Source organism: Felis catus, chromosome F1 (assembly GCF_018350175.1).
Source record: "Felis catus isolate Fca126 chromosome F1, F.catus_Fca126_mat1.0, whole genome shotgun sequence".
Classification (NCBI taxonomy): Eukaryota; Metazoa; Chordata; class Mammalia; order Carnivora; family Felidae; genus Felis; species Felis catus.
In genome coordinates, this window is record NC_058384.1 from 12,078,681 (window position 1) to 12,092,625 (window position 13,945).

At 46.5% G+C, this 13,945-nt stretch overlaps 1 protein-coding gene across 15 annotated transcripts in view; it reads right to left on the bottom strand.

Moving 5' to 3' along the window:
- Window positions 1–13,945, bottom strand: part of SELP (selectin P) — a 1,134,746-nt gene that overhangs the window by 1,738 nt on the left and 1,119,063 nt on the right. For 8 of the 15 annotated variants that reach the window (XM_045049098.1, XM_045049103.1, XM_045049101.1 and 5 more), the window contains 5 exons: window positions 9,096–9,281; window positions 7,503–7,715; window positions 6,113–6,298; window positions 4,286–4,405; window positions 1,132–1,162 (listed from right to left, as the gene is read on the bottom strand). In XM_045049098.1, coding sequence (XP_044905033.1) covers window positions 1,132–1,162; window positions 4,286–4,405; window positions 6,113–6,298; window positions 7,503–7,715; window positions 9,096–9,281 — 736 coding nt within the window. The remainder of the gene's footprint in view (window positions 1–1,131; window positions 1,163–4,285; window positions 4,406–6,112; window positions 6,299–7,502; window positions 7,716–9,095; window positions 9,282–13,945) is intronic. The other 7 variants (XM_045049108.1, XM_045049105.1, XM_045049097.1 and 4 more) reach the window with 6 other exon arrangements.

The following is a 13,945-nucleotide window of genomic DNA, read 5'->3' on the forward strand; positions in this document are numbered from 1 at the left end:
CTCCTGGGTGGCTCCGTTGGTTGAGTGTCTGATTTCAGCTCAGGTCATGATTTCACAGCTCGTGAGTTCGAGCCCCCCGTTGGGCTCTGGGCTGACGGCTCGGAGCCTGGAGCCTGCTTCCGATTCTGTGTCTCCCTCTCTCTCTGCCCCTAACCCACTCGCGTTCAGTCTCTGTCTCTCTCAAAAATAAATAAGCATTAAAAAAATGGTAACAAAATTAAATGCCTGCAATATTTTGGAGATGCCATTGAACAGCTCTGGGCAATTTGCGTTGCACGTACACCCCCGTTAAGTTATTGTTGAGCTGTAGGTACTGAGTACCCGCTATGCCTCTTCCTGGGGAGAAGAAATCCTTAGAAAATACCCAGGCTTGATATCTGATCATCTGGCAATAGTTATCAAAGCATGGTAGTACTTCCCCCTATGTTTGTTTGTTTGTTTTAATTTTCACAATGATCAAGAGTTCTACTGACATTTAGTGGGGGAAAGGGCCAGGGGCACTGGATAGCCTAATAGGCATATGATGCAAAAGATTTATCCTTCACTCCATACAGTTTTAGGATATCTACTCAATATTCCTGTAGGTGAATAACCTCTGAGTCTAGAACTTATCTTGCTTTAAATATAATAGCGTATTTTTTGTGTCTTTTAAATTACAATTGCCATGTGAATTGAGAGAAGGTTATAACAGGTTTTGCAATCCTTTACCAGAGTCATTCATCATTAAAAAAAAAAATCAGGTTGGTTCTGGCAATGCCTCTGATGCTGTTTGAGTCACTAAAAACTGTTGGTCACTGACTGTTGGTCTTTATGGCTGTTGACCCAAAAGTGCCAGCCTCATCACATCCACTAGAGTAGTCCCTCGGCTTTAGCGTTTTATTTCTATCATGTATCACTTTCCCTTTCATTTCTCCTTTACTTTACAATGAGTAAATCACTGATTTTTTTTAAAAACACTGTGTGTAGTTAGAATATATTATCTGTGTATTTGACTTTAGAATTAGTAAGGGGGATTTTGCAAAAGTTTTGTTGCAAAAGGGGGACATTATGTACAGTCATTCTGATATATCACAGTGAGTTAAAAAGTCAAACTAGAAAAATGTACTCAACCATGCAACATGTCTCTCTTACCTTTGAGGGTTCAAGGGGCTTTCTCCATCATCTGGAATAAGCAAGAAGACACAAATGATTGGTTTAAAGGGAAAAAAAACTAGATGAACGAGAAAGGTCATCAGTGGTAAGAGTCATTGGGGAAAGTCTGTTACTGATTTTCACACAGGCTCATTATCAGGGGTGCACTGGGAACAAGCTGTGCATCGGGACCCGTGTGGGGCTGAATGAAAACATTTGACAGTATGTAATCCACACTCCACTCATGTTTCCTCTCTTGCTTTTCAGTGACAACCTCTTCTTTGTCCTCTGGTCCTTGCCGTCAGCCTTTCGGCTGTTTTTGGTTGCCGTTGACATTGAGATCGCTGGTTCTTGAAACCCATTTGTTTGGCACTTGAGGTCCCCTGTCATTGCAACCTGTGTCACACTCCCCCAGCCACTAGTTGGGAAGCCGATTGTGTAAACAAATCCATACCCACATAACAAAGGCTGTTTTCTTTCTCTGGTAACATGGGTGACCAGGGCCTCCTGTCTTAATCCAAACAATGGGCTCGCCGAGTGGAAACTTTAAATATGGCAGCCGGCCTGCCCATCGTCCCGTGGAGAGATAAAAGGGGAAAGCATCTTATGACTAAATAAATTTAGAAAACACTAAGCCAAATGAAGGGGAACAAGTATATTTATTACAGGACACTATTGAGCCTTCAATGTGATAATGAATGTGCATTTTGAATTTGCAGGAGAGGAACAGAGTATGCAGCATTTTCCTATTATTTGACCATAGAGTCCTATAAAGTTAAAATCACACTGCAGTGGGTCAAGGAAAATTCCCCATCCTCACAAATGAATTTATTTATTTTTATTTTAAGGGTTTATTTATTTTGAGAGAGAGAGAGAGAGAGAGAGAGAGAGAGAGAGAGAGAGAGAGAGAGAGAGAGCGCGCACTCACACAAACAGGGGAGGGGCAGAGAAAGAGGGAGAGAAAGAATCCCAAGCAGACTCTACACTGTCAGCGCAGGGCTTGATCTCATGACTGTAAGATCATGACCTGACCAACGGAGCTACCCAGGCGCCCCAGATTTATTTATTATTAAAGATATTGGAGGATGGGCGGCTGCCGGTCTCTCGTCATGGTCTGGAGGGTTCTTTGGCAACGTCTCAAATCTAAAGAAAGAACTGGGGGGGGGGGGGTGGGGTGGCGGCCGAAGGCAGAAATAATGTGATTCCTACATGGTTATGGAGAATAGGTTCTAGATCTTAGGAACTCTTGCTTCTGCCTTCTGCATTTGGTTAAAGAAACAGAAATGTCGCACAGAGGGACTGGTGGCAGCTCTTTAAGCAGAGTGACGCTCTTTCTTTGTCTATCGTCCTACTCACCCATCCACAGGAGAGTATATGAAGGAACTTTAGAACACCAGCCTCAATGTGATGGTGATTCTGTGAATGGAGAGAACTTACAAGTGCGGAACAAGAGGGTCTGCCCTAGAGCAGTTAATGATCAGAGCTGAAAGTCAATTCCATGAGAGCTCCATCAGGTATGACAGCCACTCTCAGTCACCTGCATTTGAGCATTCCTGACCCCTCTGATGCCCCTTGTTACCTTCCATGAGAAATGATGAAGAGCCCCATTAGTGTGTGAAGAGAGGTTTCTGAACTCATGACTGAGCATCCGGACCAGACAAAGAAAGAATGTTTTAATCCATACGAGATGGTTCCCTTCTTTCATCCTAGGCCAAGCTCTTTTCTCTTTTCTTTTCTTTTCTTTTCTTTTCTTTTCTTTTCTTTTCTTTTCTTTTCTTTTCTTTTCTTTTCTTTTCTCTTTTCTTTTCTTTTCAGTTTATTTATTTGGCGGGGGGGGGGGGGGAGCAGAGAGAGAGGACAGAGAGAATCCCCAGCAGGCTCCGCATGGTCAGTGCAGAGCCTGATGTAGGGCTCGAACCCACAAACCATGAGATCATGACCTGAGCTGAAGTTGGACGCTTAACCAACTGGGCCACCCAGGCTCCCCTAGAGCTCCTTTTTTGATGAACAGTCTGATAAACACAGCCTCCCTCATAGAGCGTCTTCATCCATTGGGTCACTTCCCTCTTCCATCCTGCATCAGCCCCGCAAGTTTTCAGGAGAACGTACAGATCTCTCAGTGTGCCACCCCAGATCATGACTGAGCAGCTACCCCCCACGGCTCCGGCTCTATCTCTCGATTCCTCCACAGCATTTTTGGTTCAGAGGCACCAAAATGCTGAACGTAGCGCTTGCCTGGCCACTTACCCCTTTCAGGTCTTTCCACACACCATTCTCTCTGCTGGAACTCTATTTCCATTTATTTCCCTTTAGGGAAATCCTTCTTATTCTTCCAAGGTAGAGCTTAAAGGAGCCTTTGCAGACCTATCAGTTCCGTTGGGACACCTCTCTTTTGTGTTCCAGTCATATCCAGGGTGTGTTTTGGCCTCACACAGGTACTACTTCAGCATTAGCTTAGATTTCACTTATCCGTCTCCCTACTGGGCTTGCACAGTCTTTAACATCATGGCCATTACCCTGGGTCCCACTACCGAGCACTGCCGGCCAATAAATGACTATTGCATGAAAGAAAGATGAGGAGAGAAGCACGGTCCTTTCCAGTTGGTCTTGGTGGTAACTAAGGTTACCTAGACCTGAGGCCTCCAAATGCCAATGGGCCAAGGGGCATCATCAGACTTTGGAGGGGAGGGCTTTTGAGAAATTCAGTTTTCCAGACCAATTTCCAGATCTCTATAAGGATGTGTATTTTTAAAAAAATTTTTAAATGTTTTTGCTTATTTTTTTGAGACAGAGAGAGACAGAGCATGAGCCAGGGAGGGGCAGAGAGAGAGAGAGGGAGACACAGAATCCAAAGCAGGCTCCAGGCTCCGAGCTGTCAGCCCAGAGCCCGACGCGGGGGTCGAACTCATGGATGGTGAGATCATGACGCTAGCCGAAGTCGGACGCCCAACCGACTGAGCCACCCGGGCGCCCCTGTAATTTTTTTTATAAAGGTGATTCTGATGCGAGGTCAGTTCCCAAGATAACTTCTCTTGGGCTTGTTTCCTTTGAACGCAAACATGTTTTCAAACATGAACTCCTGACGCTATGGTTTCATGGCCCCTCCCTCGTGACACTAAAGAAGAAAAGAAGGAGAAGACTCTTTCCTATTTACCTTTTTGCCTGAAACGCTTTCTTAGGAGAGCCAGGAGGGTCCCACACGTCACCAAACCTATTGTAGAAGCCACTGCCCCGCCAAAGTAAGTCAGGGCTTCCTGGATAGTCAGCGGCCCCGCTGCAAAACAAACATACACGTGGGGCATGAGAAGCATGTTGTGCAGAAGACCATCATTCTTCCAGAAGGGCCCCAAGAAGGGCCTCGGAGCTGTGAGATCGAGTCCTGTGCTGACAGCCTGGCGCCAGACATCCGGAAGCCATAAGACTACTGCAATAGAATGCTAACCGGGGCCCAGTTCTATTCCTAATGCTTCAACATCAAACATAATTTCCAAGGGAGTCAGGTGAAGGGGCCCTAATAAAGTGGATGAAAGGATTACGGGGGGTGGGGGAGAGGGGCAAGTGGGTGATGGGCAGGGAGGAGGGCACTTGTTGGGATGAGCACTGGGTGTTCTATGGAAACCAATTTGACAATAAATTATACTAAAAAAATAAAAATAAAAATCTAAAAAAATGTGAATTAAATGACTAAAGAAGTAGAAACTTAAGCAAATAAAATAAACCATGGGTAATTTTTTTTCTTTGGCAATCAAAGACTTAGTTATGCAACAAAAGGTAGTCCTGACAAGCCGTAGAGAAAAAAATGAAAAAGAAGGGGCGCCTGGGTGGCGCAGCCGGTTAAGCATCCGACTTCAGCCAGGTCATGATCTCGCGGTCCGTGAGTTCGAGCCCCGAGTCGGGCTCTGGGCTGACGGCTCAGAGCCTGGAGCCTGTTTCCGATTCTGTGTCTCCCTCTCTCTCTGCCCCTCCCCCGTTCATGCTCTGTCTCTCTCTGTCCCAAAAATAAATAAACATTGAAAAAAAAATTTAATAAAAAAAAATGAAAAAGAAGAAGGAAGGTGGGTGAGATAAGCCTTACAAACAGATGAAGCTTCATTTAAACAGATCCATGTGTTTTTAAATTTTTTTTTCAACGTTTATTTATTTTTGGGACAGAGAGAGACAGAGCATGAACGGGGGCAGGTCAGAGAGAGAGGGAGACACAGAATCGGAAACAGGCTCCAGGCTCTGAGCCATCAGCCCAGAGCCTGACGCGGGGCTCGAACTCACGGACCGCGAGATCGTGACCTGGCTGAAGTCGGACGCTTAACCGACTGCGCCACCCAGGCGCCCCCCCACGTGTTTTTAGAGGCGTGTGGTACAGAAAATTCTCCTGAGATCATTAATTAGGAATCTTCACGAAATAACCTCCCATTAAAAACATTCTGAAACTTCAAGATGTATTTATTACACACAGGTTATAAAGACATGAGAGGGTGCATCTGACAAATGTGAGCTCCGCACTGGGGTGGGGATTGTCTGTAGAGTCATTGAATTTAATTCCTACTGCTTTGCAGGAGGCAAGGAGATTCTGCTTGATTCATTATGAAATATTTATTAAACATAGGGGAAACCCAGTGAAAGTGAGACCACTGTCAGAAATACACAGACCAGGGGCACCTGGGTGGCTCCCTTGGCTGAGCATCTGATTCTTGATTTCAGCTCAGGTCATGATCGCAGGGTCATGAGATCAAGCCCCACATCAGGCTCCGTGCTGAGTGTGGAGCCTGCTTGAGATTCTCTCTCTGTCTCTCTCTTTCTGTCTGTCTGTCTGTCTGTCTCTCTCTCTCTCTCTCTCTCTCTCCCCTGCTGCCCCTCTCCCCCACTTATGCCCTCTCCTCTAAACTAAAGAAAGAAAAAAAAATTAAAGAAATACACAGAAAAGGAATACTGATTCTGTTATGTTCCTTATCAAATGACTTCCTAATCCATACGGAAAATATACCTTGGCAGGTTGGCATGGGGGTTGACCACTGGCCATTCTCTTGGCATGCGGTTCTTGCTGAGCCATTAAGTAACTGGCCTTCTGGACAATGGAAGCTGCAGGTTGAGCCGTAGCTGAAATTTCCCCAGGGGTTGGAGCAGTTCATCGTGCCTGGCTCGGTACCATGCAGCTCAGAGCACTTGACGGCTGCAGAAAGAAGGAATGCGGGAAAAACAAACATTCAGAAGGAAGGTAACAGAGATTCTGGTTTCATTTGTGACCTGGCTAGCGTTGCCAGCAGCTGGGGTAGGAATGTGAAAGATCAGAAAGGAGATGAGCCACTGCTGACATTCACACCAGCTCCTCCAAGATCACACATACTGAGATGCCCGCTCAGAGGATGACAGCTGAAGAACCAGGAGGGAGCATTCAATAAATACCTCCTAGTGGCTCCATCAATCTTACCTACAAAAATGCTATTTTCAGTATTTGGCTTCTCAAAAGCACCGCTGTTCTAAATGTTATTCTTACTGCCATGGGCAATTTGCTGGCATGGCAGCACGTGTTTATTGAGACACTTGGTAAGCGTTCAGCATGGCTGGCCTCTGGAAGTTTGAATGAAGTAGAGAATGTCACCCCCTTTAAACTTTTTTTCAGGGAGGGGCGCCTGGGTGGCTCAGTCGGTTGAGCGTCCGACTTCAGCTCAGGTCATGATCTCATGGTTCCTGGGTTCGAGCCCCGCCTCGGGCTCTGGGCTGACAGCTCGGAGCCTGGAGCCTGCTTGGGATTCTGTGTCTCCCTCTCTCTCTCCCCCCCCCCCCACTTGCACTCCCTCCGTCTCTCTCTCTCTCTCAAACATAAATAAACGTTAAAAAAAAAAATCAAACTTATCTTCAGGGAACTCCGGGTTATTGTCCCTAATTTGTAGATAGGAAACTAAAGCTCAGGAAATAAAGTCGAACTCAAATAAACATTCTTGAGAAATGGTGACATTTACAAAGCGCTGTTCCTGTGCTTCATGGGGAATACAAAGACGGGAGAGACACGGTACTTCCCGCAGGGGGTGACAGCTCTTCCAGAGGTATCAGACACGGCATATCTTTTCATTCAGGTTCCGGCTATGAAAATACGGCATGATCACACTATCACATAATTCGTGGAACGGCAGCGAGTATTTCACAACTTGCTGTCCTCACACACTTGGACGTTTTACAAGCGTTTCCTCCCTTACGTCTTCGAGAGCAGGCCACTCGCTTGTGACACAGCAAGGGGAGCGGCGACACGCCTGCGGCAGGTTACCTCTCACCGGGATCGGTGGGGACTTCACCGAGGAGCCGACACGTGAAGGGGTCGTTGGGGCTGGATGCGATTTCAACAGGTAGGTGCGAACCGCCTGCCCCATTGCCATTACCTCTGCACGTGGGAGCTCCCGCCGTCCATTGTCCCGAAGGCCTGCATCTGAGAGCACGGCCTCCCGTGAGGGTGAATCCAGCGTGGCATCCAAAGTAACACGTGGTATTCGGGCCAAAGGTTCCCAGACCATGCCTACAGGACACTGTTCCCTGCTCCAGGGTGGTGAGGGCTGGGCATCGAACCTCTGAGAGAGGAGCTGATACCACACCTGCTGTGAAAAAGCGTTTCCATTTAGAGAGATCCCAGTCACACGGGGCGTAACGGGGTGAAGACTGACGTGGCGTGAGCGACTTCCACTCTTTCTGTAGCAACGAAGGCGCTAGCGGCAGCTCCTCCAGGACGTTGAGGAAAATTGGCGATCTCAGGTATGGAAAACCAGGTGAGAAAAAAAAATACTGAAAAATACCCTTGGGGAGGTAATGCTCTAGGCCCCAGGAAGAACGGGGTGTGGGGCATGAGGTCAATGTTACCAATATTGACAAAAGAAAAAAAAAAAGAAAAAGAAAGAAAGAAAAGGAAGATTTGGTGCCAAAACGTAGAAATTCAGTAGAAAGCGAAATACACACGGGCCAATTGCCTGCCCTCGCTGCTTCATTGGGACGTGGCATTGCCTGCTGGTCAAAGGTCAGCACGAAATGTAAGGTATGCACGATGCCACTGGCTTTGTCGCTGACTTTCCATGTCGCAGAAAGATGCTCATGACCTCTCTCTCAGTTCCTTGATTTGAAAAACTGAGTTAGTGACCCCACGCCTTGTACTTCTCATCACAATGAATACATGGAGAACATGCAATCGACTCAGTAAAGGTCTCTGAGCAAAAGAGGCCAAAATTACGAAAAAATTTCTGCTTAAGAATTGGGGCGCCTGAGTGGCTCAGTCGAGTAAGCGTCCGACTTCGGCTCAGGTCATGATCTCACAGCTCGTGAGTTCAAGCCCCTCGTCAGGCTCTGTGCTGAACGCTCGGAGCCTGGAGCCTGTTTCGGATTCTGTGTCTCCCTCTGTCTGCACCCCCCCGCCACGTGCACTCTGTCTCTCACGTTACCTCAAAAAATAAACATTTAACAAAAAAAGAATAAATATAACTTTAGGGAGCCTGGATGGCTCAGTCGGTTAAGCGTCATGGCTTAGGTTTTGGCTCAGGTCATGGTCTCACAGTTGTGAGCTCGAGCCCTGCGTTGGGCTCTGTGCTGGGCAAGGAGCCTGCTTAAGATTCTCTCTCTCTCTCTCTCTCTCTCTCTCTCTCTCTCTCTCTCTCTCTCCCTCCCTCCCTCCCTCCCTCTGCTCCTCCCCAGCTCGTGTGTATGTGTGCACATGCTCTCTCTCTCTCTCTCTCTCTCAAAAGAAGGAAAAAGAAAACAGCACCAATATATCTTTTATTTCACAAAAGTGAGAAGTCCTGTCACTCCTTATAAATTCTTAAATCCATAGGCTATGTTTCCTAGATCCCAACAGATATTTCATAACAAGAAACAAAGCTTTCACGATAATAATGCAATCACGCATACCTGTCACATAGTAAGAGCTTATATGGGCTTTTGTTACTTTTGAAGAAGTTTCCAGAAGAAGAGTGGTCTCAGTGAGTGTATTTTACCTTGGCAGGTTGGTGGAGGTGCTGTCCATTTTCCGGAAGCTGTGCATTCAACATCATTAGATCCCTCCAGCTCAAAGCCCTTGTTACAGGAGAAATGGCAGGTGTAGCCAACACTGAATTCTCTGCGGGTGTCAGAACAAGCCAGGCTTCCCTGCTCTGGGGCAAATAATTCTGGGCACTTGATGGCTGGAGAGTCAAAGAAATTTGGTCACAATCTTCAAGTTTCCTCAGAAGCCAGTTTTGCACTGAATTCATTCATTCACTCATCTATTGAACAAACACTTATTGAGCACCTACTAGGTCAGGTGTTTTGCTAGGCGGCAGGTGTCCCACAAAAAATAGGACACAGGCCATTTACTACAGAGACAGGAGGAGGGATGGCGGGCCGGGAAGTGTAGGTAGGAGGGACAAAAATGAAGTCAAGGATTTAAGCAGTCACACTGAAGAACCCAGTTTTATCCTTTTCTCTCTGCGCCTGTGCCTCCCATGGCTCTCCCTATCCAGTCTGGATGGGTTCAGTCCAGGACTCACTTCTGCCCTGCCCGAGGCCGCTTCTTCTTGGGTAGCCTGCCATCTCCTCAAATTCAACATATCTAAAAACACAATGACCGTCCTCTGTCCTAAACTTTTGCCCCCATTTGGATCCTCAGGCTGCTTTTTTTTTTTTTTTTTTCAAATACCACAGTTCCATAGAACAGGAAAGTGCGAGAGCTCCTGGCTAAGCTAGATTAGTCCCTGGAAATTCCCTGAACTGACTTCATGTGGACTTGCCTCTCGTTCTTGGCTCACGCTGCCCTGAATTTCTTTCCGTTTTCGTTGAAAAAAAATCCCACCCATCCTGGAGGATCCGACTGAACGCAGCCTCCGCAGAGCGTCTCCTGATCAGCGCAGCCTAAAGGCTTCTCCTACGAACGCATCAGTTTTTCGTCTGAACTCCTATGTTGTCTTACCCCATGCCATGTCGCCCCTCACCTACTGGATGGAACGTTTCTAAAACCCAAGAGCCATGAGACTTTGTGTCTTTCACAGCTCACGCTTCAGGGGCTCAAGAGCTAGTGTTCGGCACTCGTTTGCCAAGTGGATGAATACAGGAATTTTTCATTTAATAAACCATTTCCTTCCAAATCATTTTACAAATTATTGCAGTTATATATTTCTGTTAGGATCATGTCTTTTTCTCCATTACATTCTGACATAAGACTATTATTTATTATCAAATATTTGACAAACTGAGTGACTATTCTTTTCATTTACTTATTTGTTCATTTATTGAGAGAGAGAGAGAGTGAGTGAGCATGCAAGGGAGGGGCAGAGAGAGGGGAGGGAGAGAATCCCAAGCGGGCTCCGCACTGACAGTGGGGCTCGAACTCATGAACTGTGAGATCATGACCTGAAGCTGAAATCAAGAGTTGGACGCTTAACCGAGACACCCAGGCGCCCCTACTCTTTCTTTAAATCCAAGCTTTCTGAAGGCAGTGCCTCGGTCAGTCAGGCTCATTTTGCTTAGCACTTTTGCCTTAAAAACAAAAGAAAATAAAACCTCTTGAAGTCCTAGGTAATTACTTCATGGGAATGTGATATTTCTGGCCTTTCCATATCACCCCACGTGTTTTCCGGTGACAGGCTATCCGCCAAAAGGTTGTGGATCCTCATTGCCTGAGTCCACTCAAATAACTGAAGTAACACACTGAATTTCAGTTTAGAATGCTCAGATTTTTGAGTAATTAATAAATGTATGTTGGCAGGTCAATTTCATTTACCAAACATTTATTAAATATATCTACTGGTGGGGCGCCTGGGTGACTCATTGGTTAAGCGTCCAACTTTCACTCAGGTCATGATCTCGTGGCCCATGGGTTTGAGCCCCACGTTGGGCTCTGTGCTAACAGCTCAGAGCCTGAAGCCTGCTTGGGATTCTGTGTCTCCCTCTTTCTCTCCGCCCCTCCCCCACTCACGCTCTGTCTCTCTCTCTCTCTCAAAAATAAACATTACAAAAAATTTAAAAAATCTATTAGTGTACGTCACAGACATTAAATCATCTGTGAACATTTTCACTAAAACAACTTTTTCAGACTCTTGGGATTTCATTCTCAAAACCCAGGAAATGCACAATGTCAGCGGCAGGGGAGCAGGGACCTTGTCATCTTTTCAACACCGCATCCACGGGACAGGGTCTGGCACATCGTAGGGGCTCCAGAAACGTTTGTCAAATGAACAAAAAAGCCCATGAGCACAATTTAATTTGGATGCATTCTAACAAGTGTTTTTAGCTGGTCTGAAGAGAAGTGACTGTTTTAAAAAATTGATTCAAGTGACTTTCACTACACAAAGAGAATTGCCGCAGCATTAAATCCACTTGGGGCTCTTGCTTTGGCCTGCGTTTTGTCAGTCTTGTTCCGCCAAGGTTGTCGATACAGGTTTGTGTGTGTGTGGTTTTTTTGGTTTGTTTTTGTTTTTGTTTCGTATGTGAAAGTCTCTGAACCCTCTTAGGTAAGAATTAACCTCACCCAAACAAAGGCCTCTAAATAAATTTAAGGATTTGACTTTGAATCAAGTGCGGAAGTAGCTTTTCCTGCCTGAGGCAGCCTTGATGAGGTACACAGGAAGTCTAACTCCCATCTGGAGCATCATGGGCTCCCGGCAAACATGGCCGAACTACATCTGTGGAAGAGCTGAGGGCAGACGTAGAGGAAGAGATTTTTACCAAAGAATGACCTCTTGGGTAACTTGAAAAAACAGTCCTATTATTAAGCCTCCTGTAAAACTGTCCCCAAACCTGAGTGATTACAAGAAGAACAGAAAACAGATAAGGATTGCTTTTATCACAGGATTAGTGCTCTATCTTCATGGACTTCTGAGACAGTTCTGTCTACCACAACCCCCTTCACGGATATCTTCCTGTAACCCATGAAGTAAGTGTATGTGACTGCACGTCAATGCATAAATCGTCGGGTCCACTGGCACGCTGTCGTCACCTGACAGCATACTGGTTTGTATTATTTTAGACAGATTTAGTTAATTCTTCTCTGTTTCTTTGTATTCTCTCTTTTGAGTTAGATATCGTTTCTGTCAGGAAACTTTTGGAAAGAAGATACAGTGCAAATAATGAGTTTAACCAAGTTGGCTGTTCTAGACTCCAAGTTTCGAAATGAACACTCTGACCCCCATGGAGTCAGAGAAATGTTGGAGGAGGGGAGAGAAAAACAGAGACGCAAGCCAGGCCAGAGCTTAGAGGGTACTTGTGTGCTATATTATAGGACTTGGGTGAGCAGGGACATGGCCGAAAGGGCAGAGCTGGGACTGGGACTTGGAACAAGGACCTCCTTTCCCCACTAGGGGGAGGCTGATGACTAGGAGTTGGGTCCAGTGTCCAAATATGGTCTCCAGAGCGTCAATGTCAAAGTGATGAGGAGAGCCGTGGTCTGAATCAAGATAGTGCCCCGACAGTTGGGGACCTGAGGGTCATAGCAACCAGATGTAAGCAATTCCGGAAAGGACTCTGGGTCCCAGAGGACTAAGGCAGTGAGGAGAGTGGGATATCAGGCAGCGCCCAAGTCCCAGAAGGCCAGGAACTGGTGTTCTAACTCGAAAGGAAATGTCTGCGGAACCACTCAAGAAGGAAATCTCTTACTGCACTCTGACGTGAGAGACCGAACGTTCCACTGCCACACTGGCCACGCTAACTTGGTGGCCCTCACACCACACCCCTCTGATACAACCTAGGATGCTGCAAAACTGTGCAAAAGTCGGGGCTCCGGGGTCAATGTTGAAGGGTTAAAACTTTATGGGTTCAGGCACGTAAGAAAAAAAGAGGGACTCTTTGCCCACATCTAGAGAATGCATTTGGAGAGTGGGGTGCAAACACGAGGCCAAAAACCAGAGCTCAAGATCAGGCTCTGACAAGGCTGAGGAATCGGAGGCCTGCTGTTGGCTAAGGCTGCTGTCCGTGGTCAGGACTGGTTCTAGGCCCCAGGTGGGGCTGGTCTGCATGGTGGGGGGCAAATGCCTCCTCTCATGGAGGACAGGGGGCTGGCAAGGTGTGTGTATGGGGGGGGGGACGGGCTTCAGAGAATAGAGTTATAACAACCATAGAGGTTGCATGTATGATTTCAAATTTTAGTGAGATAGTTCTTAGGCGTTTTTTTATTCTTTAGCCTTACCACAGAATGTGGGAAAACAGAACTCACGGTAAATGTCAATGGAATAGGTGGATGAGCAAATGAAAACCAAGTGAGGAAGCACAAACCCTTAGTGTTAATCCCCCGTAAATGGTCTAGATTCCTCAGGTGCCTGTAGTATAGCGTTCTGACAGCAGATGGCAGCATTCTACGTCTTTAACCCCAGAATTCTTGACCACAAGAGAGACCTCAAACATGATTGCGTCCACTCCTCTCCTTTTGGAATCCAGAAAGCTGAAGCCCACGGGTGTGATGAGACTTTTACGGCTCAGGACTTTGGGGGAGAGCGATACAGTTCTTTGGGTATTAATCTAGCATTCATTCCACAAGAAGGAATAAACGATATTTTAGCTTTTTTTTTCCCCATATAACTAATAGATTTCTATCAACATTCTCTTTTGTCTGATCACCAGGCACTGCCATCTCTGAAGTCAATTTCAACCCTTAGAGTGGCAACCTGGCCAGTGGAAAAGAGCGCCCTTAGGAGACCGACAAGGGACTTCGGAATGCTGCCACAGGGTGGCAGTGCAGGGTAGTGGTGAAAACACCAGCCCTTTAATCAGGTGAGACCTGGGTTGGAGTCCAACTCCATACTGCCCAGCTACTTGGCCTTTGCCTGCTGTGGATCCTCTCAAAGTCTCTGTTTCCTCTTCTTTAAAATGGGGATCGTGG